The sequence below is a fragment of the Bombus vosnesenskii genome, unplaced genomic scaffold (assembly GCF_011952255.1).
Source record: "Bombus vosnesenskii isolate JDL3184/JDL3185 unplaced genomic scaffold, Bvos_JDL3184-5_v1.1 scf7180000013295, whole genome shotgun sequence".
Lineage (NCBI taxonomy): Eukaryota > Metazoa > Arthropoda > Insecta > Hymenoptera > Apidae > Bombus > Bombus vosnesenskii.
In genome coordinates, this window is record NW_022882946.1 from 5,990,125 (window position 1) to 6,011,713 (window position 21,589).

Below are 21,589 nucleotides of genomic sequence, written 5' to 3' on the forward strand. Positions count from 1 at the left end.
GAGGATAACACATATAATGCTATACAAATAGTTCTTTTGAACAAGTTTCAGATATATTCTACATAGGCTGCTATCTTATTAGAGATTTAAGAATAATTAGTGTCTTAAATTATTTAACCTGCAATTCTTCACAAACAATATAACTATAAATTTCATTAAATATTTTTAATCTAAAATGGTTTTTGAAATTTCATAAGCTGGAAGTGTCAATGTTATATGGAAGTATTGATGTCATAATTTCTGATAGCTTTTTATTATCAACTTTCAACTTATGTTCATTTAAAAATCAAATTTGCTTTGTACCATTATTCTTAATGATGTAATAAATGCAATTTTTAATGTGGAATGTACATCTCCAGCTTCGAGTACAGAAAACTATGCATACGTAAAAAGATATTTATAAATGATAGTAATAGTAAATTATGAATCACTGAAACATAACCCTTCACCAAAAATGTACAGAATTTAAATATCAACAGTATAGCATTTATGTTTATCATTTTTTTTACAAATCCCTTTTAACGCTAACAGGTTGGTGTCTATTTCAATAATGTACAATCAGATCTAAATAGATAAACCTCTTTGTGGCTTAAAGAAATCTACTAAAATCTAATAATAAAAGTATAAGCTAATCGTGGTTTTCATTTTAATGTAATAAAGCATACAGAGTAGATATTGATTTATAAAAACAAAACGAAAAGTTTACTAAGTACTATTTCATGCAAACATTTTTTCACTGAAAGGAAAAAAATATATCACCAAATACAATGACATAAAGAGAAACGCCCAATAAGAAATTTAGAAATATACAGTAATTTGTACAAAGAGATTTAATAAATGTTTAACATATAAAACTATGTTTTTGTTAAAAAGAAAAAAATGATAAATGCATTATGGCTTAAATAACATTTTTAAACTTTTAATAAACGTAAGATGAAGAATGACATACTTTTCATACAGTTTTTTTTAAGTGTGCTATTAAGTTGGACTTAATAGATTTTATTAATTACTGTTTCTTCATGCCTATTTTACACGTTAAATAAATGAGTATTGTTTAAGGTTATTGAAATGAATTTCCTGTGAATTTTTTTGCCATTGAAATATTGTCGTTACAGGTGCTGAATTTGATTATGAAACTGCTATGGTATCAGTAATTGGGCATGGTGTTACAGAAGTTTTGTAATGACAAAATGAGCAGTGCTTTTATATGACAGATTAACTATACAGTTATCACTAACTGAAGAGCTGCTCAGTGGCACGTTCCAAATCCCAATTGTATGAAGATAAAGCAACTCTTGCATTATGTTCCTCAATACCCATATCTGTTAGTCGCCTTATTTTATCATCTAAATCAGGCATCTTTGCTGGTCCTGTAAATAATTTTAGTGTTTATAGAAAAATTGCAATTACATGTTACAATTAATTCTCTACAATATGCACTTACCACCTGCATATACATATGTCCAATGTTTGGCAGTTTGACGAAACATTTCTGGATGCTCTTTATATTGCCTAGCCACTACTGCATCTTGTGGATCATCTGGTTCTGCTGCAGATAGTAAAGCTTGTAATGATAGCAGTACTGTACGTAAAGTCATAGCAGCAGCCCTAAAAATCAGTATAAGAAATATAAAATATATTTCAAGCAATATTAAAATCATTGTTTTTTATCTTATTTAACAGAATTACATACCACTGGTCTTTCAATATATCTAAACATATAGCACCTGTTACGGAAGATATATTAGGGTGCCATATTTTTGTTATGAATCGTACCTATAAAAAAATTATATGCTTACTGAAATATAATAACTAAATCCCAAGAAATATATATAAGTCAATTTTTTTACTTATGATTGCAGAGTATTTGTAGAAAAGAAACTTTAAATATAAAATTGAAATATATGATAAAACAAAGAACTTAGAAAATGCTTTGTCATGTTTTAGGTTATATTAGCCTGTCTTAACATTAAATAATACAAAATTATTACTTTAACATATATTAATCATATTGACTTACAAAGTGCTTACTTTAGGAGGATTGAAGGGATATGTCTCGGGAACTTTAATCTCGAGCACAAAATTACCTCCCTCATATGGTGTATCTGGCGGGCCCGCTATCTCACCTTTTAGTTCAGTAAAACTATCATTTACCAATTCGACTTTGATTGCACATTTTGCAACCTATAACAAAATTTAAACAGATTACTAAAAAGCACTGATATTTTCATTATCAGTTTACATTACCATTAAACCTTTTCTACAAGATACATACTTACATGAGTGAATATGGCTACAATTTGCATGAAACAAAATTAATCTTACATTTTTTAGATCTATAAACAAATGAATAATAAAAACACAAAAGTCAATAACATGAAAGCATAATTGTGGGTTATTATACTGCAATTGTCTAATGTATATTAATACTTAATCAGTTATGTAACTTTTTATACAAATTACAAAACATATTAGTTTTTATCAAATAACAATATTCTACAGAAGATGGTATTGCAGTGACACATGTAAAATAATTCTTCAAAAACTGTGTGCAAGATATAACCAAATGACCTATTGACATTATCATCTGATACTGAATTGATGTAATATTTTATAGTGATAATTTACCATATTGTTACAACATAAAGATTGAGACATTCTGGTGTAATCTGCCCCTCTATAAACATGTAAAAGTGATAAATGAAAACAAATATTCTTGGGCACATAGAATGGATCTCTCAGAACAACACAAGCGCAAACGAATATGTCAGTGCTCACAGAAATTTAAGGGAAATGGTACGTATTTAAACAAAAGATTTCATAGATGAAAGCATGTTTCAATCATTAATCTTATATTTAAACACAGAAAATATGCATTATTTTGCATAATTGGAGTTACACATTAGTTCATTAAAATATCTAAAAAGTATAGAAAATTTATTCATAATTTTTTTTTCTCGAGCAAAAATATATGATAGAAATATTTTTGAACGCAACAAAACAGTAACGTTTTATTGGTAAATTTCGATGAGTTGAAATGCTGATGACAGTCAAGAATACCATACAACAGGTGCCTACGCTTTGTTCGCGGTGATTTTATCAACCAATGAATTGCGGCACATTTTTGTCACGCCACACATGAAATTTCTTTGGGATAGTATAACATAACTGTACGATGTTGTTTAGCAATTCTAATAATTATATCTGGAGTAAAAAACAAACGATACTTTTTAAAATTATAGGAAGCTATTATTCACTCACCTCCTCGCTTCTTATAACCTCTTTAAATTCGCGTTGGATTCTCAATGCCGCGATGTTCGCCATAGCTTCCGAATCGGTGAGACAGTCAGTACACTGTCATCGTCATTCGAATAGATTAACGAAGTTCGCTGAATGCGTCAACGTGCACAAAACCTTTAAGGTATTAGTATTTGGGTTTACTCTCTCTCTCTACTTAGAAAAACGAACGTTCTAACTCGTGTTCTATACTAAAATCTCCGCTCACGGATACATCCAATTTATCATTTAATCACTGCCGGCGCCACATTGATGAGAAAAGTTGACTGTCACTCGCTCGTGTTCACCCTTTTGAATTTTGTCTACGTTCACGTCGTTGCTCGGTATGGCGCCAATTTATAAATTATGGAAAAATGTAAATTTTAATAATAATTCAATTATTTGTAACTTATTTTTATCTTCTATAAAAACATAAAAAAGTGTCTCACATGTTTTTATATTTACACCAAAAGAAATATGCTGTAAAAAAATAACAATTTTAATTATCGAGATTATAAATTAGTATATAAGATAAATTAAAATTTACCAACAAACTAAACTAATTCTTCACTTACTTCGAATTACACATGATATAAAACTAAGCAAAAAATATAGTTGAAATCTTTAAATGATTTGTAAAATGTGTAATTTTAAGTATTATTACATTATAAAATTAGTTATTATCATGCCCCTTAAACGTACGGTTAAATTACTGCAATAATAACATATGTCATGAATAACATTTATAAAAATGTCATAATTTTCATCAAGCAGTAACATAATCTTGTTGATATTTCTTAGTCTATTATTTTTTTTTAACGGAAAAAAATATACGATAAGAAATGCATTTGCGCGGTTATGTCCAACACTCGATGGGCGGAGTATAATATTAAACATCACATCCGGTTTTAAAAGCGTTCTCTGATTGGATAGTCTCTTTGTGGTTTCTGTTTTAGTGATGCCTGTGTCCCAGCCAGTGCGTGCTAAGAGTTTGTTACGCGCAAACTTAGAAAATTCTCGCGGGCGACTTTTACAGAGCAGAATGCCAAACATCAAAGTCTTCAGTGGCACATCGCATCCAGATTTGGCTCAACGTATCGTTGACAGGCTCGGTATTGACATTGGAAAAGTTGTCACGAAGAAATTTAGTAACCTCGAAACATGGTAATGGTTGCATTCACCGCTATAACCACGTTATTGTCATTAGATTAAACTCAAGTCCCGACCACGTGTCATTTCAAATCTTATTGAAATTCCTCCTTCCTGGTATATCGTTCCATAAAGCGCAGAATATTTTTATCACCCTTGTATTGCCATTTCCATATATGTACCCGTTAATTCATCAACCCTACCAGAGTACAAACAACCCTGTCGCGCAAGGCCGGTTTTCTAGTATACTACCGAGCCGCGATGTTTAACTTGAAGGTCAACTAGTACAATTATTAATACACATTCTAATGATTTCTGACATTAATGTATACTTCTACATACATAATACAGTACATAATTCTATAGAGTATTTTAACTTGTGTGTAAACATATGATAAATACATTTTTTTGCTATGTTAGTACTTATACATATTTGATTTTTATCATAAAGTATACAATTTTTTAATTGGAATAATTTTAAGAATAAAAGAAATCAAGTATGTAGACTAAAATAAGTAAACTATATAGATTTTACTTTTCTGCTTGCATATGTTAGAGAACAATTATAACTCTGATTTGTTGGTATATTAAGAATAAAAAGTAAACAACAATATCTCTAAATTTGTATGTAAGTCGGCTAATATATAGCACAAATTTATATTTATATGTGTTTATATATAATATGTTTCACTAATATGATATTAATTATATTTGTTTTGTTCATGCTCTTATTAGCGTGGAAATAGGAGAATCTGTTCGTGGAGAAGATGTATACATTGTACAAAGTGGAAGTGGAGAAGTAAATGACAACTTGATGGAATTATTGATTATGATCAATGCATGTAAAATTGCTTCTGCATCTCGAGTAACTGCTGTAATTCCTTGTTTCCCGTACGCAAGACAAGATAAGAAGGATAAGGTAGGACACATTGATAAGATAATGTGTTTTATTTTTTTACCTATTATAGTATTATGCATAGAAATTTAGTAAAATACAAAAAACTGATAATACTTTGAAATAATCAATAAAGTTTAATTCATTTAAATTACTTATATTGCCTTATAATTTTATTACTATTATGTGGTGTATCTTATAAGATAAATGTACGCACTGTTTATATTTTACAAACATATTTGTGGAAATCTTATACCAAAACATTTTGTTTGTTTAGATTACATATGATGTATAATGTATGATGGTAAATTTAATTTACACTGTACTGTGATACTTGTTTGTCTTGCCGTTATTGACTATCCAACAGTAGATTTATCTATAAGTACCTATTTGCATATTAATGCATATTTATATGTAAAGAAATTAGTAAAATCAATTAATTATTACCTTAAATGAATCATATAAAAAAGGTGTAAATATAAAACACTTATATAACAAAATAACTTCTAGGAACTATGTTTTAGTGAATCTGGTACTCTAGGTACATAATAGTCATCTTGTTGATTTATGTTATCAATTAATATGATTACATTGCTTTACACATGCAAATAAAGTGAATACTCCTGTAGGGAGAAAAATGCTATGCTTATAATTTTTATAAAATGATATAATAGTTACATTCCTAATTTAACCATGTATATATATTTTTATTCAAATAATTATTTATTATGTGCTTATTTCTCTTAAACACTTCTGACATAATAATAACATTATATACATATTTCAAATAATTTATCTAATAAGTTGTGGTTTTAATCAAAATTGTCTATTTTATATCTTCTGTAGTTATGAGTACTGAAAAGTTTGATCCCCATAATAAGGAAAATATGGCTTGCTAAAGAAAAAGTTAATTTTTTTTATATGATATCTTCACAGGGTGGTGATGGACGTGACAACAGAAATTCTAAGAAACAAATTATCATGAAGTCAAACGAGTGGAAATTCAGGGTAACTTGTAGCGGTCTTTTTTTGCTCTATTCACTTTTAATAGCTTTGCAACAGGCCAGTGGAGTAATATCACTTTTGGAACGCAAAACATAAGTTTTCATCATCATACAAAATATACATATTTATAATATTTTGGCTTACATCATTGAGTCATACCAAATAGTAGTCTTGTTTAGCAGGATTACATTATTTACTATATTATACTTATTTCTACAAAATCATAACTAACATGAATTAATACTAATATTTAATTTTGACATATTCTACAAGGGAATGATTTAAAGTTTCAGATATATTATCTAAACACTTTAAATATTTTATTTAGATATTCATTGCATGTAAATATACATGCAAAATTTCATATTTAAAGAAACAATGCACTGGAACTATATGTATGTCCACTGTTTAGCACATTTCTTTCCATATATAAATATATAACATAGTATGCATGCAACAAATCAAGGATTACATATAATGTTAAAAAGTATTAATCATTCATCTTATACATTTTATGGGGTTGCTTGAAGATATGAAATACTAGGGAATAATGATATATGCATTGTTTAATGCAAATACTTAACTCTCATATTCTTCTTGCATGAATTAATTTCTCAGAAATACAAGTATTTTAATATATATATATTATATTAAATATATTTATATATATATTGTAACATTACATTTTACAAAGTGGCACATATTAATGAAACAAAATTTCATATAATTTTGCAATAAGTAATTAACAAAGCTGTAAACAACAAATATATTGTAACTGAAGCTGTGTATTTAGTAATTATCAGAAGGTTATCAGAAGTTAGATAACCCACATGAATATTGCAAAATTAATATCGCAATTCATCGAGGGGGGCCTTCCGTGCATTCATACTATAATATTTGCCATCATTGTCTACTGAATGCAATTTATTTTAATAAATTTACTGGTATCCTTTTTAAGATGTTAATAACAAGTCGCCACAACATTTTATAAAGAAATAAGCACAATGGAGGCATATTGGTTTAATGAAGATTTAATTAAAATAACACAATTATTATTGTTATCAAAATGTAATCTTTGATAAGTAATCTCCAAATACAATAGATTGTAATGAGGAAGAAATATTATTATTAAAATAATTCTTGTCAAAAATTCATTTTACTTTTACATAAATTTCTGAATAGTTGGGTATTTTCAGGATTTTGTGCCCGACCTCTCTACAGTGAGTATAAGAACAATAAGATTGTAACGTTTGTCGAGTGTAACGTTTGTAATTATAACTCGATGAACAATTTGAGTTGTTATATCATTCTTAGTTTTTCACAAAATTTTCTTTGTAGGACTAACAAAACTCATATATATTGCTATATAGCACAATGGTATCCCCATGAATGAATGAATGAATGAACTATTTGGTCATAGCATATTGATACCTGTATGAGAGGGCAAAATATTAATATAATAGCATTCTACATACATTTTTAATAATCTATATACACATAATGGGATACACACTTGTATGTTATATGGGTACTAATTATTATGTTGCTAAATATGTTGTTGTCCAAGTATACTACTAATCATAAAATGCCTATCTTCTTAATGAAATAGTGCTTTGACAAGATAAAATTGTGATTGTGTTATTTAGGCAATAGAATGTTATGCCAATAAAATGATTTGCAAACAGATATTATTTTTTAAATATTAACATCAATTAGCTTCTTTGAAACATATTTATTACAGATAAGTTTATTAAGATAATTTTATCACTATTACCTTTCTGAACACAATGCATTTGTGTTTGTTTAAAGAATTTCACTGTTATTATAATATCAATGGTACACCAATATATTTATTATATATTTTGGTCATAACTGCAGAGTTCTATAACTTTATTTTATTTTCCCAAATGTCCTTAAATGTTTTCATGAAAAATTACGGTATCAGAATGCACTGTGTTCTGTATTGTAATTTATAAGTTTGAATTTTGCTTGACTTACATTTTCCTGTTGAATCTAACTGGGATGCATTTGCAACATATTGTTTTCGTTTTTATCTGTATGTACACACATACAATATATTTTTAACGAATATCTCAATACATAGCCATTGTATTCATATTTTGTCCCCTCCAAAGAAAGAATTTTCTATTGTATAACATATCTTTTATAAAAATATATTTTGAATTATATACTCCTTCATTTATTGACCTTATAAAATGCTTTCTAAAAGGTCTTGAAAATTTTAATGGCAATATTTTCAAATTGCAGGATATTTCCAGTTGCAAATGGACTTCAGAGATTCATACAATTTCATAAGATTAAAATTAGATTTTTATCTTCTTTTTTCAGAGTCGTGCGCCTATTTCAGCAAAGTTAGTAGCAAATATGTTGTCAGTAGCAGGAGCTGATCACATTATTACAATGGATTTGCACGCTAGTCAAATACAAGGATTTTTTGACATTCCAGTTGACAACTTATTTGCTGAACCAGCTGTTTTGAAATGGATTAAAGAAAACATTATAGAATGGCGAAACAGCATCATTGTTTCTCCAGATGCTGGTGGTGCTAAAAGGTAAAATTTAAAATTAGCATTAATCTAAAGCAAATATATTAAAGGAAAATAATTTCAACAGGGTAACATCTATTGCTGATCGACTAAATGTTGAATTTGCTCTTATACATAAAGAAAGGAAAAAGGCAAATGAAGTTGCTAGTATGGTATTAGTTGGAGATGTAAAAGACAGAGTTGCTATTCTAGTAGACGACATGGCCGACACTTGTGGCACTATTTGTCATGCAGCAGAAAAGCTTTTAGAAGCTGGAGCAACAAAAGTATATGCCATTTTAACACATGGAATTTTCAGTGGCCCAGCAATTAGTAGAATTAACAATGCATGTTTTGAAGCTGTGGTAGTAACAAATACCATTCCTCAAGATGGCCATATGCAGGATTGCCCAAAGATACAGGTAGATGAATAATTATAATATATATTTAACATATTTATATATTTGTATGCTTGATTCTTGTATTGGTATATTTTAGTGTATCGATGTATCAATGATGTTCGCTGAGGCTGTAAGGCGGACTCATAACGGTGAATCTGTATCGTACCTGTTTTCAAATGTACCGTATTAGATGAAAATCTTCCTGATAATATACTCTTTCAAACTATGTAAGGAGAATGTAATCTTTTTACATCTGTTTACTGTTATTCTTAGTTTAGTTTAAACTAATTTGCCTATAAAATCAACTTGGGATAAGCACCAATATCCCGTTTTTAATTTGGTAACTATACATATCTTTTTTTCGATAGACATGTGTAGAAAGTAAAACATTAAACAACTAAAACATACTATATTGTCCATTTCGAAAAAAAAAAAGTTAATAAGTAATATATACAAAAAGAAGTTACAGAGTAAAATTGCTTAAAAATAATTAAATTTTCGCTAGATTGTCACTTAATACACAGAATACATCATTTTCCCATGTAGGACATATAGTTATTATATTGTTTAACTTAAATTGTATAATTTGTTATTGCGATATGAAATGAAGTAATGATCCTAACAGTTGTGTAAAACTGTATGAGGACAAAGGGTATCGTAACGAGTGCAAGTAGCCATTGATACGAGATATATATATATATATATATATATATATAAAATTAATTACGCCGTAGAGGCATATCCCATTTTTTACAGACATGTAAAAATTTGCAATATGTATGTACAATTTATCAACTGATAAGCACATCAGAATAATTAACTTTTACAGCTCTAGTATGATGTATTATAATATTTTAATACACTGTGTACTATGTTGTATACAATAGAAAAACGATGTCAAAAAGACATTGTATTATTTTCAAGTATCTTTTACTACTACAATTTTTAAAAATTAACGAGCAAGTCACTATTTATATGAATATATTTCTATTACCGCAAAAAATGATTGTCTCATTTAATAGAGGAAAGTGATTTTATAGTTGGACTTTGTATCAATATGATACAAAAATATAAATCAATATAAATACAGCAATGTTTACATGCAAATTTTTCTTAATTCAGTAAAAGATGCTACCTGTTGATGAATTGGATATTATAATAAATATCTTTAAAAAATGCAATTTTAATTCTTTATTACTATAATAGAAAAATTATGTACATGATCATTTTACTATTAATTTACTATTAATATTTTGGATATATTGATTAAATATTTAGAAATATTTTATTTTTTCAAAAGTTATATTATGTATAAAATCTAACTGAAACAAGCTTTTACTTCACTAATTAAATATCAAGTTAATTTGTTTATTATTATTAATTATAACATATTGACCTACGGTATATAAGTTGCATTATAATACTCGGATATTATTATACACTATTGAACGGAATACAACTAATAAATATTGTTCGTTATATTGTAATTGAAATTGTAACAGTCGATTGTAAAGAAGTTATTCATGACATATTTCTTAACTACAATACCAAATATTTTGTTGATATGACTAAGATTTTATATACACTTCAATATGATAGAAATATCTGATTTAATGTGTAACTTAATTTATAGTATTATGTGCAACAATTTATGATGATTAAATTGTGTAATTTCTATATTCAAAATACATAGTACGCAAGGTTTTTATAATTCGTTTAGACATACATTCGTGAGATAACTTCTTAAAATAATATAAATTAAAACTTTATCTAAGTACAAAACTGTTCTATTTACATGTCATTATGTGTAAATAAAGATATAATTATAAAATTTTTATATCTGTAAAGAATGTATGCTAAATATTACTTTCAACAATTTTTTAATATCTTCAAGTGAACGATACTATCTTAAAATCATAATTTTTTTATATCTGCCTTGTAATTTTTGTTCTTTTAGATAAGATTGTAATACAAAAAATTTATAGAAATATACGAATAAATAAATTGAAATTTTTATACGTTTGTACATAAGAAACATAACGAAATTTATCGTTATACTTTATAATTTTGTTTATGATTTGCAATGTTCAGGTGGTAATGTTATATCAAAAACTACTGGTGGATTACTTGGTAAATAATTTAAATCACACGTTGATGCATTTACATATATGATTTTCCCATCAGATGAGATGCCATACCCTAAAAATTATAAGCATGTAATTCATTTGGAATAAAAAAAAATTTTATTTTGTACCTTCATGTATATGACCAAAAACATGATACTTTGGTTTAACTCTATTTTGAACTGTAGAAAGTAACTCAACACATCCAGCTCTTACGCCACTACAACATAAATCTCCATGACCTACAGGAGGTGTGTGTGTTACAAGAATATCTGTGTCTGATGGTATCATTTCCCATTTTGAAAGGCATGCTTCTCCACGAGGTACATTAAATGCCCACTTACAAAATTCTGGTTGCCTAAAGTATAGGAAAAATTTATTAGGAAACTATGATATATAAAATGTCTTTATAATACAGAAATAAATACTTACCATGGGGTACCATATATTTTTATTCCATGTATTATAGTTTCTGAATCTTCTAAATAAGTGCAATTTGTCAAATATTCTTTAACGTTCGCGGTCTGTATTGCTTCTGCAAGAGTATCCTTAGACATTCCTAATGTAGGTATGTTGTCAAGAATACTGGTCCCTGTATGTTTTTGACGATTTCCACTGGTTTGTAAAGAAAAGGGATGAGTAAATGTGGGATCAAAGCTAAGTTCATGATTACCAGCTATAACGATTTTATTTTTATGTGGCAAATTACCTACAACAAAATGATTATTATTAACTAATGCTACCAAGCTAAAAAAATGAGCTTTTTTATTTGACATTACCAATCCAATTATTAAATTCTATGACTTCTTGTAAACTACCACATTTTGTAAAATCTCCAGCATGTATAAACACATCTCCCATGGGTATATCGAATTTTATGAATGGTGTTAATGAATGAGTATCACTCATACAAACAACACGGAGCTAAAATATAATGAAATACCACAATAAATTGTTTTTTTTACCCTTAGTATTATAATACCATACGAGTTTTGTATATTGGCTATTATAGGTTAGATTCAACGGATGTTTGTAATAAAAATAATGACAAGTAATTTAAACTTTTTACTTTATCATTTGCTGCTTCAGTTGTTGGAAGTTTGGTATTTATTTTAATCACTTTTTGCTGCTGTGACAGTTCACGCCAAGCTGCTGTAGGATTGTTTGTTAATGGATGAATATCTATCTTCATGCTGGAGAGATTGCAATAGTCGCTTATCAATTTTAGTTATTATTATAGCAAAAAAATGAAATTAGTATACATAATACACTAATTAACACACAGCTACTTTTCTACATACATTAGCTTAAGTTCATGTTGTACCTTTCACATAAAAATATTAATTACTTGGTCGACAAAGACGATTCAACATCGACTGGTAGATTTATTTCCCTTCCTTATGCGAATTTAAACGATTATAGTTTGTTATTTTGTTCATAAATAATGTTATATTTTTTACAACTTATTATTCGTAAATTAATTAAATAAACACTTATTAAATTATTAAGTAATTTAAATCCAGTTTAACGCAATTCTTAAATCTTTCGAAAATATTTAAATGTCGAAGAAGTGACCAAAATTTTCGCGCCTTCTCATGTATATAAAATTAGTATTTAAATTTTATCAATATTAAGATTTCATGTTAAAAAATAAGTCTCATGTATAAAAAGAAAATTATAACTGCGAAACATACTTAGTCTACAAATATATATTTACCAAAAGAAAAAGATTATAACAAATATTAAAATAACCAATCAGTTATTTACTTCCAAAGCTTTATACTAGATTTACAATATATATATACTTTCGCTTTATGTACAACATACAGTGTTAATAAAGTATGTAATTAGTAAGTTATAATATATTTATGAACATAGTCTTATTTGTTCAAATACTAATTATCTTAGGTATTTATTTCATAAGTAATGATAGTTGGTAGTCGCTGATGTACTTTGATCTGCAAGGACCGTGATTTGCAGCATTTGTTAAAAGTTCTGATAAAGATTTCGTTTAAATTAAATGTCTTATGTACAAACTTTGTGAATTTTCAATACGTTCAAAAGTAACAATACCGATAAAAGTTTGAAATTAAAGAACTTCTTAAAATTAAAAGTAAAAACAAAGAAACATCAAAATGTTTTCACGAACGGTAAGTACTTTACAAGACATGAAATTTTATATAAAAGTTAAATAATGCTACAGATGATATAAATATGTATAACTTTCATTATTGTGCAAATCCTGCAAATTGTTTTTTGAGCTGTTAAAGATATTAATGATATATCATATGCCTTGTTAGATAATGAAAAGTGTAACGTATCAAAAGGTGATGAGAACATTTTCATCAACATCTGATTATGCTATAGGATATAACTTTGGTTAGTATAACAAATTGAATATGACAATAACTTAGTTATATTTGTAAGAATAAAAATATCTTTTATTATATATTTTTATAATACCCACTTTAGAACTAAATGATATGCAAAGAGAAATGCAAGAATTGGCTCGCAAATTTACAAAAGAAGAAATCATTCCAGTAGCTGCTGAATATGATAGAAGTGGAAAATATCCATGGGATATTGTGAAGAAAGCATGGAGTTTGGGTTTATTAAATAAACATATTCCTGAATATTGTGGTATTGTTACAGACTTATATAATTTAAAAAATATAAAATTTTAAGGGATAAATTATGGTTATATAAACTATTATTATAGGAGGAATGAACGTTGGTACTTTTGAAGGTTGTTTAGTTGGAGAGGAATTTGCTTATGGCTGTACAGGAATATCAACTGCATTAGAAGGATCAGGATTAGGTGTAAGTTCATTTTGCAATGTTTCTATTTACGTAAAATAATGGTATTTAAAATTTTTTACAGCAAGCTCCTGTAATTGCATTTGGAACAAAAGAACAACACAAAAAATATCTTGGAAGACTTATCGAAGAACCACTTGTTGCTGTAAGATAATCAAATTTTAATTCCTAATAATTTAATACATTTACAATATAAAAATTATAGGCATATTGTGTTACCGAACCTGGAGCTGGATCAGATGTTGCAGGTGTTAAAACAAAGGCTGAAAAGAAAGGAAATGAATGGATCATTAATGGAACAAAAATGTGGATAACAAATGGAGGTGTTGCTAATTGGTATATTGAATTTATCAGTAATTTATTTGTCACTAAATTATGTCTATATTCACTATATAAAATAATCACTTATATAGGTATTTTCTATTAGCAAGGACAAATCCTGATCCAAAAGCTCCAACTGGTAAGGCTTTCACAGCTTTTATCGTAGAACGCGAGTATGAAGGTGTAACACCTGGTCGAAAAGTAAAGTTTGTTCTTAATAAATTATTTTTCATTGCATTTTTTAGAATTTCAAAATAAATCTATTTTATGATGAAACAGGAACTAAACATGGGTCAAAGAGCTTCCGATACTCGAATGATAACATTCGAAGACGTCCGTGTTCCACAAGAAAATGTTTTGGGCAAAGAAGGCGAAGGATTTAAGATTGCTATGAAAACTTTTGATAAAACTAGGCCAATGGTACGACAATGAAAATACTCCTTAAAGATAACCAATTATAAATTGTAATATTCAAATGTTGTTTCTTATTCCCTTCATAGGTTGCAGCTTCATCTGTCGGTCTAGCTCAAAGAGCTCTTGACGAAGCTATAAAATACGCAACACAACGTAAAGCTTTTAATAAAGTAATAGGAGAACATCAAGCTGTAGCATTCATGCTCGCAGATATGTCGATCGGTGTTGAGACTGCTAGACTTGCATGGATGAAGGCAGCTTGGGCTGCCGATCGTAGTCTTCCAATAGCTACAAATCTTGCTAGCATTGCAAAGTGTTATGGTGGTGATGTAGCTAACAAATGTGCAACAGATGCTGTTCAAGTATATTATTATTACACAATATATTTATCTTTTTTAAAAAGTAAAAGTAATCATTTCATATTCGAAATTATTTACAGATTTTCGGTGGTGCTGGATTCAACACCGAATATCCGGTAGAAAAATTGATGCGAGATGCAAAAATTTATCAAATTTACGAAGGTACTGCGCAAATCCAGAGACTTATAATCTCGCGTTATCTACTTTCTGAGGCTACTCAGAAAAATATATAATTTTTCTAACAAGAATTTTGTACAATTATAAAAAATATTAATTCTTTAAAAGTATTATATTATATATATTTTTATAAAATTTATAATAACATTTTGTATGTTTGTTATAACATTTTGTATATTAATTAAACGTTAAAATCTTGCACCTTGTTAATTTTTTATAAATACTTTGAAATATACATTTTATTACAGGAAAACATAAAGGAGAAGAAACGTGAGAATTTTGCATTTCATATTTCGCGCTGATCGGTGTTAGATAGCGCTGCAAACGTTGTTCGAAAGCGTTAGTCAAGTGTATTGTACAATGAAAAGGGATTACATCGCATTATGTCCGTCAGGTCATAGTTTTTACACGGTTATATTTGGTGAAGTCGTGCGTGGCGAGTTATGCAACATTTGGTGTAAAAGCGCCCCATAATAAGACGTCCAGATATTGTGACATCTGACCTACTTAGACGGTATCGTCATATTTAAGGCAGTGGTAAATTGACAACATTTATAACGTGAAAAACGTATCTGACAGCCTTTCAATTTGCAGATTCTAACTGCCTGCAAACACGAGGGAACTAGGGAATCTTTCGGAAATTGCGTCTTTCCGTGATACATTATTGGAACACAGTGCCGTGACTAGCAAATTCTGGTACCCACTAAAACCTCGCTCGATACGTTCCTTCTCTCAAAATACTTTCCCTTTTGTTATTGTTCGATGTGGTACAATTGAAAGTAAACAGTTGGAAGATTATTCCAATGTTCGAGGCTTCATACATTAAATTTCGCCAAGCTCTTTCTACATCATGTAGCGTGTACGAGATCGGTATAGTTAATATTTTCCCTTTCGTTATCCACTGCCGTGCCTATGAATGGTAAAATTGGGCGCAAATTAAATGGTTAACTCATTCTTACAAGACAGATGTATCATACCATAGTAAAAATTAACATTCTTCGATTTTTATTTTAAACCGAACAATCGACTCGTTTATCTATGATTATTCAAATTTATAACTTTTTAACGCCTAATCAACTAGTATCTTTTAATTATGTTCAAAATTACAATTGCACACTCGTCGAAGCATTTAATTCGATAAAGTGAAATAATAGCATTGAATAACAACATTCGTAATTCAATAAAGCGAAATAACATTTTTAAAAATTAATGAGTCAAAAATTAAACTTTCCTTATAATACGAGATTACGTTTTATATCTCTAATGTTCAAGGCTGATTAAAACAAAGCCAATTAACGCGTACATCGCAGATCAAAAAGGGAATGTAAAAGAATTCGCATTACATTTTTTCGAGTTTTGATCTCATAAATACAACGCGCCTAATTTTGCCTCGATCGTTCTAATTAAACCTTGACTGCCGATTGAATTAAACGCGTATGACACGTTGAGAAAAGACTTGGAAACGTACGTTAATAGATGTATAGAAATGGCAAGAATCGCAACAAGGTGGGCGACGGAAAGCGTGATTTGGGCGCGCGGTACCGATAAAGAGAATCGACGGCGGGCACCGGCGCTAAGCACACGGTCCTGGAACTCGTGCTGTCAGAGCGCAACGGTGCGCCGGACGCTCGCTTGACTAAGGGAGTGCCCGTCCCGATGCAAAGTGTAAGTGAAGTGGCCTACAGACCTACATTTGTCTAACGTTCGATTTTTTTCGAGCCGGCGGACAGGAGGTTAATAATCCGCGCGGGGCTCATTTTTCCGCGGGCGTGTGTGATGTCGCTGTTATGTGATATACTGATGTTTGGTTGAAAGAGACGGTGTAGTTTCGGTACGCTCAGACGGCGCTGGCCGGCGCGGGGAGCGTAGTAGTAAAAAGAGAGGAGGACAGCAAGAGCGTGCGCACACGAGGAGAAAGAGAGAAAGAGACAGAGAGGGAACGTATACAGAGAGAGGAATAAAGAAGGAAGAAAAGCGAGCGCGCGCGGTTCCGTTGGTTAGACAAAGAGGAAGGGAAACGGGACAGACAGATAGATAGACGGGGGTAAGAAAGAGAGCGAGGGCACGTAAGAGAGTGTGTAGGTGTTTCGAGAGAAGTGCGTGCGCTCGAGGACGACGTGCAGGAGGAGGGACCCCCGTCTGTCTGTCTGCTGGAATGCACGAGGGCCGAATGGCTACAGGGGCAGGGGAAGGTGGGGGCCACACGGCCCTCGAGAACACCACCGCGACGGCCCTTACGGAATCATCGTCGTCATCCTCCTCCTCCTCGGTACCGACGATTCTCGCCGAAAACAATACCTCGACTAACCTACCTTTGCCGGGACCTCAACAACAGACCCTTCATCAGGTACAACAGCAACAGCAAACTCAACAACAACAACAACAACAACAACAACAACAGCAAACGCACTCACGACCACCGATCAACTTGGTCACTGATCTGCCAGCGAATGATACATCAGGTAACCTCAACCACTCATTTTTATGCTCTCGAGTTCTTTGTTGCCGCAGTATACCGCTTGCCAAACTCTCTTTTTCTTTCTCCCGCTACTTTGCCTTCTCTCTACGCTTCACTCTCACTCTGCTGTTTCTGCCTCTCGCTTTCGCTTTCGCTTTCAACCGTTTACCTCTCGCTTCGTGCGTATAGTCTTTCGTCCTTTCCATCTATCCTCTACTCGCCAACACTAGTACGTTGCTTTCCCTCTCTCCCTCTCCCTTTTTTTTTCTCTATTATTCGCCTGTTTGTACTCGTTTTGCCCATTTTTTCGTTCGATTCGGTCCATCTTCGAAGTTACAGGTACATACGATTTCGCTCTTCCTTGTTGCACGACGTAGCAAAACGTCACATCTTTTTCCTGTTTTACACTTTGTCTACTCGACTATTTTTACGCTCATGAGTAGCAAGCATAAGTACCAATTACATATATGTAACCAGTAAGTAGAAACATACCACATTTTTATCATAATTCGTGTTAACGAAATACATAAATATGAAAGCGAGTCTCATTTATCGATTCTCCGTTTAATAAGTATACGTGTCTATTACCCGTTAATTCCTCTAGGCTTGTTAGCAATCTTTATCTCTACCTATGTATAAATAGCAGTTAATCGCGAAGGTATCGAGCGTAACCGTATGCACGATTTAAATTACCCGCCGCGTGAGACAAACTCAACCGCATTCCATATGGAACAAGTTTCACTGAAAAGTTCCTAGAAATATCGTCAGAAGGAAAGGAAAAACTATGGGCAAAAACGTAGTAGACGAAGGTAACGCGATGGCGATAAAAATGCAAGAGTGTGCGAAATAACCTGGCAACGATGGTTTGTACCTGGAGAACGATAAGAGATAGAAAAGTAGACGGAATCGGATATCGTATTAGTACTTGTTGGCGTGCGCGATAAAATTTAGCTGGTCGTCACTGGGAATCGGGGGTTGCGCGCGATTCTACGAACGTCACGAGTGGCTTTCGCGCGCAACAGGCGTTCCGTCGCGAATTCCGCAGTAGCGACCATGCAAACGAGCCGTGTGCCCGGTCGCTGCCACATCTCGCCTCAGATTTAGAACAGACAACCTTCAGAACGTTTTCTTTATGAACTCACACCGTCCCGATGCTTCACGAACGAAATGCAGCAATTCGATGAAGCGAGACGTTTATTTGTGTTCGCAATGTTTCACCCTTTCTGTTCTAACCCTTACATTTAACACTAGTTCTGGTCTAGCATGATATATCGTAAGCGACTGCAGAAGGAATCTTTTGGAAACAGGTCCATTTTTATTAATTTCTTCATTTCAAATAATTTGGTAGATTCACAAATATAAATTTCCTAAAAATAGGTAATAACTCTGTGAAATTCTGTAAATAGGTGAAGGATGATTTTTGTAATATTCAGTAGGATGCAAGGATATATATTTAATTTCACAAGCAATACAAAGGCAATAGTTTTGTTAACATGGAATTCATTGCTGAATGTTTAAATCGATTATTATGTTTTTTGTTTATGGCCTGCGTATTGCGTACTATTCGTAGTTAATGATTATGCGTTTGAATATTGAATATTTTGAAATCGTTCGATGTTTTCAATATTTCTAAGATTGGAATTATTTCAAAGTTAATTTAATATGTACTTCAGATTTTCGAAAGTAAGATAAAAGTAAGTAAGTAGATAAATTTTGAATCTTCAGTCTTTTAAGTTCTGATAATTCTTGAGAATCTTGATAAGTTTGAACGTCTTGAAAGCATGGTATTCGATATTGGGATTGAAATTGTAGATATGAGATATCTAATATCCTACGTTTGGTTTTAAAAGCATTATAAATTGAAATATTTTAAAGGTATTGAATATTATGTTTCTCCATTTGTATAATGAACTATCTTTATATAGAGCTACTGGAATAATAAAATTTTAAATTGTTGTTCATCTATTCTTTGCTATAACGAGCGATACTTAATCCTCGAACAAGAATTATTTTATCTTACTAAATTCATTTTATCTGAGAATTGTAATAATATCTTGTAGAAATTCACTTCATAAAAATGATATATACAGGGTGGTTGGTAACTGGTGGTACAAGCGGAAAGGGGGTGATTCTACGCGAAAAAAGAAGTCGAAAATATAGAATAACAATTTTTCGTTCGAGGCTTTGTTTTCGAGAAAATCGACTTTGAATCTTCGCTCGGTACGCGTGCGGTACGTTATAACGGATCTCACTGTAGATCGTTGTCTCGATGGAAAAATTAAAAAAAAAAAAAATAAAAAATTTTTATTCTATATTTTCGACTTCTTTTTTCACGTAGAATCACCCCCTTTCCGCTTGTACCGCCACTTACCAACCACCCTGTATAATTATATCGAACAACGTATCAATAACTAGCTCTTACAATCATTCAAAAAATAATTGTTGCTATCGGAAATTAAAGTGTCGATTCTCGTTAAAATTTATCAAAAGTATGACGTGAAACACAGGATGCGGTAATTAAGTCTGATGCAATTTGTTGATCAATTATTGACAATTATTGACAAATAGTTTGAGAAACACTTACTTATCTGATCCGCCTAATAGTCCATTTCTACCTGTATTACTTTAAATGGTGTTCTACCGTATCGTAATTTCTCACTGTAGCTCTCAACTTGTCTCCATAAAATGGAGATTTTTTCTTGAAATTTGTTCTCTCTCTTCTGGTAACTCATGTTTACCCAAAGAGAACATTTTGAGGTAGTATGGTTCTTAAGAGAACTGGGTAGGTTAGTAGCGAGCAGCCAAGAGGTTTTTTCTTGCACCATTAGACGCACGCGAATCCGTGTCAAAGTGCCCCCCGGCTAGCAAGAATATCTAATTACTCGGTAAACAAGTAAGTCGCCTTATTCGAGCTCGAAAGAAGCTTCTCCCTTTCTCTCAGTTGGTTTCTTTAGCCAGGTCGTTGCATCTTAGAATCTCGTACGTACAATATCTCGTACTGTAAAGTAAACTCACACTATGGGTATAAATTCGTGATGCAATTGAAACGAGAGAGATTCTATGGTTCGAGTTATGTCGACGGTGCAGAATAATATTTTTTCCTTTAAGGTTCGCATTCGAGGAGAATCGAATTTGAAAATTTCAAAGCATCAAGGAAACGATTAATCATGTAGGATTTTATATTCGTTCAAGATTGCTACCCAATGTACGTATGTAAAAAGCAAGCTATTGAAAGAACTACATTGGCATAGTAAGTTATAAGATCTCGATAGTTTGCTAATCTAAATACTGCTGAAGAAATTGACGGTGGATTAAATAGGATACCTCGAGAAGTCTAGGTAGGATACTTCAAAATCTGACCGGGCATTCATTAAGTTGACTAAAAATACAAATAAAATGTTGCCTTAACGCAACACTGATCTTCCACCGATTAAGTTTTCATACGTGGCCTAATTCATATGAACGAAGGGTGCACATATACATAGAGGGAGACTTCTAATTTCCTTAACTGTTACGTGAGTTATGTAGCATACCGATTCGGCTTAGGATTTAGTTAACAAGTTGCCAAACTAGATTTCCTAAAAAAAACCGAGTATCCAAAGCAATTTTGTTACCCTTCATTTTTGCCTCATTTTTCACTCATACCGC

General features: G+C 31.0%; 4 protein-coding genes across 9 annotated transcripts; 2 read left to right on the forward strand and 2 right to left on the reverse strand.

The window, feature by feature from the left end:
• Positions 1-499: 499 nt before the first annotated feature.
• Positions 500-3,600, reverse strand: LOC117233385 (ubiquitin-conjugating enzyme E2-22 kDa). Of its 2 annotated transcripts, none has more exons than XM_033493638.1 (5): positions 3,262-3,600; positions 2,032-2,184; positions 1,694-1,776; positions 1,445-1,608; positions 500-1,370 (listed from the first exon to the last, which is right to left on the reverse strand). In XM_033493638.1, exons 1-5 carry the CDS (start codon positions 3,322-3,324, stop codon positions 1,234-1,236), a joined length of 600 nt encoding a protein of 199 aa, XP_033349529.1. In that variant the 5' UTR covers positions 3,325-3,600; the 3' UTR covers positions 500-1,233. The 2 variants fall into 2 exon arrangements, with proteins under 2 accessions (XP_033349529.1, XP_033349530.1); XM_033493639.1 differs by lacking the exon at positions 3,262-3,600 and adding an exon at positions 2,280-2,321.
• On the forward strand, positions 2,622-10,178 carry LOC117233383 (ribose-phosphate pyrophosphokinase 1). Of its 4 annotated transcripts, XM_033493631.1 has the most exons (8): positions 2,622-2,796; positions 4,233-4,440; positions 5,161-5,344; positions 6,257-6,328; positions 7,522-7,545; positions 8,675-8,898; positions 8,960-9,293; positions 9,370-10,178. In XM_033493631.1, exons 1-8 carry the CDS (start codon positions 2,730-2,732, stop codon positions 9,460-9,462), a joined length of 1,206 nt encoding a protein of 401 aa, XP_033349522.1. In that variant the 5' UTR covers positions 2,622-2,729; the 3' UTR covers positions 9,463-10,178. The 4 variants fall into 4 exon arrangements, with proteins under 4 accessions (XP_033349522.1, XP_033349523.1, XP_033349524.1 ...); XM_033493632.1 differs by lacking the exon at positions 7,522-7,545 and having other exon boundaries at positions 2,624-2,796; XM_033493633.1 differs by lacking the exon at positions 6,257-6,328 and having other exon boundaries at positions 2,624-2,796.
• Positions 10,179-11,292: 1,114 nt separating this feature from the next.
• LOC117233384 (metallophosphoesterase domain-containing protein 1) lies at positions 11,293-12,847 on the reverse strand. 2 transcript variants are annotated; one of them, XM_033493636.1, is made up of 6 exons: positions 12,720-12,847; positions 12,465-12,588; positions 12,175-12,319; positions 11,828-12,104; positions 11,527-11,753; positions 11,293-11,471 (listed from the first exon to the last, which is right to left on the reverse strand). In XM_033493636.1, the coding sequence occupies exons 2-6, from the start codon at positions 12,585-12,587 to the stop codon at positions 11,344-11,346; spliced, it is 900 nt and encodes a 299-aa protein (XP_033349527.1). In that variant the 5' UTR covers position 12,588; positions 12,720-12,847; the 3' UTR covers positions 11,293-11,343. The 2 variants fall into 2 exon arrangements, with proteins under 2 accessions (XP_033349527.1, XP_033349528.1); XM_033493637.1 differs by having other exon boundaries at positions 12,697-12,813.
• Positions 12,848-13,330: 483 nt separating this feature from the next.
• Positions 13,331-15,678, forward strand: LOC117233161 (probable medium-chain specific acyl-CoA dehydrogenase, mitochondrial). The gene is made up of 10 exons (XM_033493190.1): positions 13,331-13,545; positions 13,696-13,774; positions 13,868-14,035; positions 14,115-14,215; positions 14,277-14,357; positions 14,418-14,548; positions 14,626-14,734; positions 14,813-14,953; positions 15,034-15,309; positions 15,387-15,678. Exons 1-10 carry the CDS (start codon positions 13,531-13,533, stop codon positions 15,537-15,539), a joined length of 1,254 nt encoding a protein of 417 aa, XP_033349081.1. The 5' UTR covers positions 13,331-13,530; the 3' UTR covers positions 15,540-15,678.
• The last annotated feature ends 5,911 nt before the right edge of the window (positions 15,679-21,589 follow it).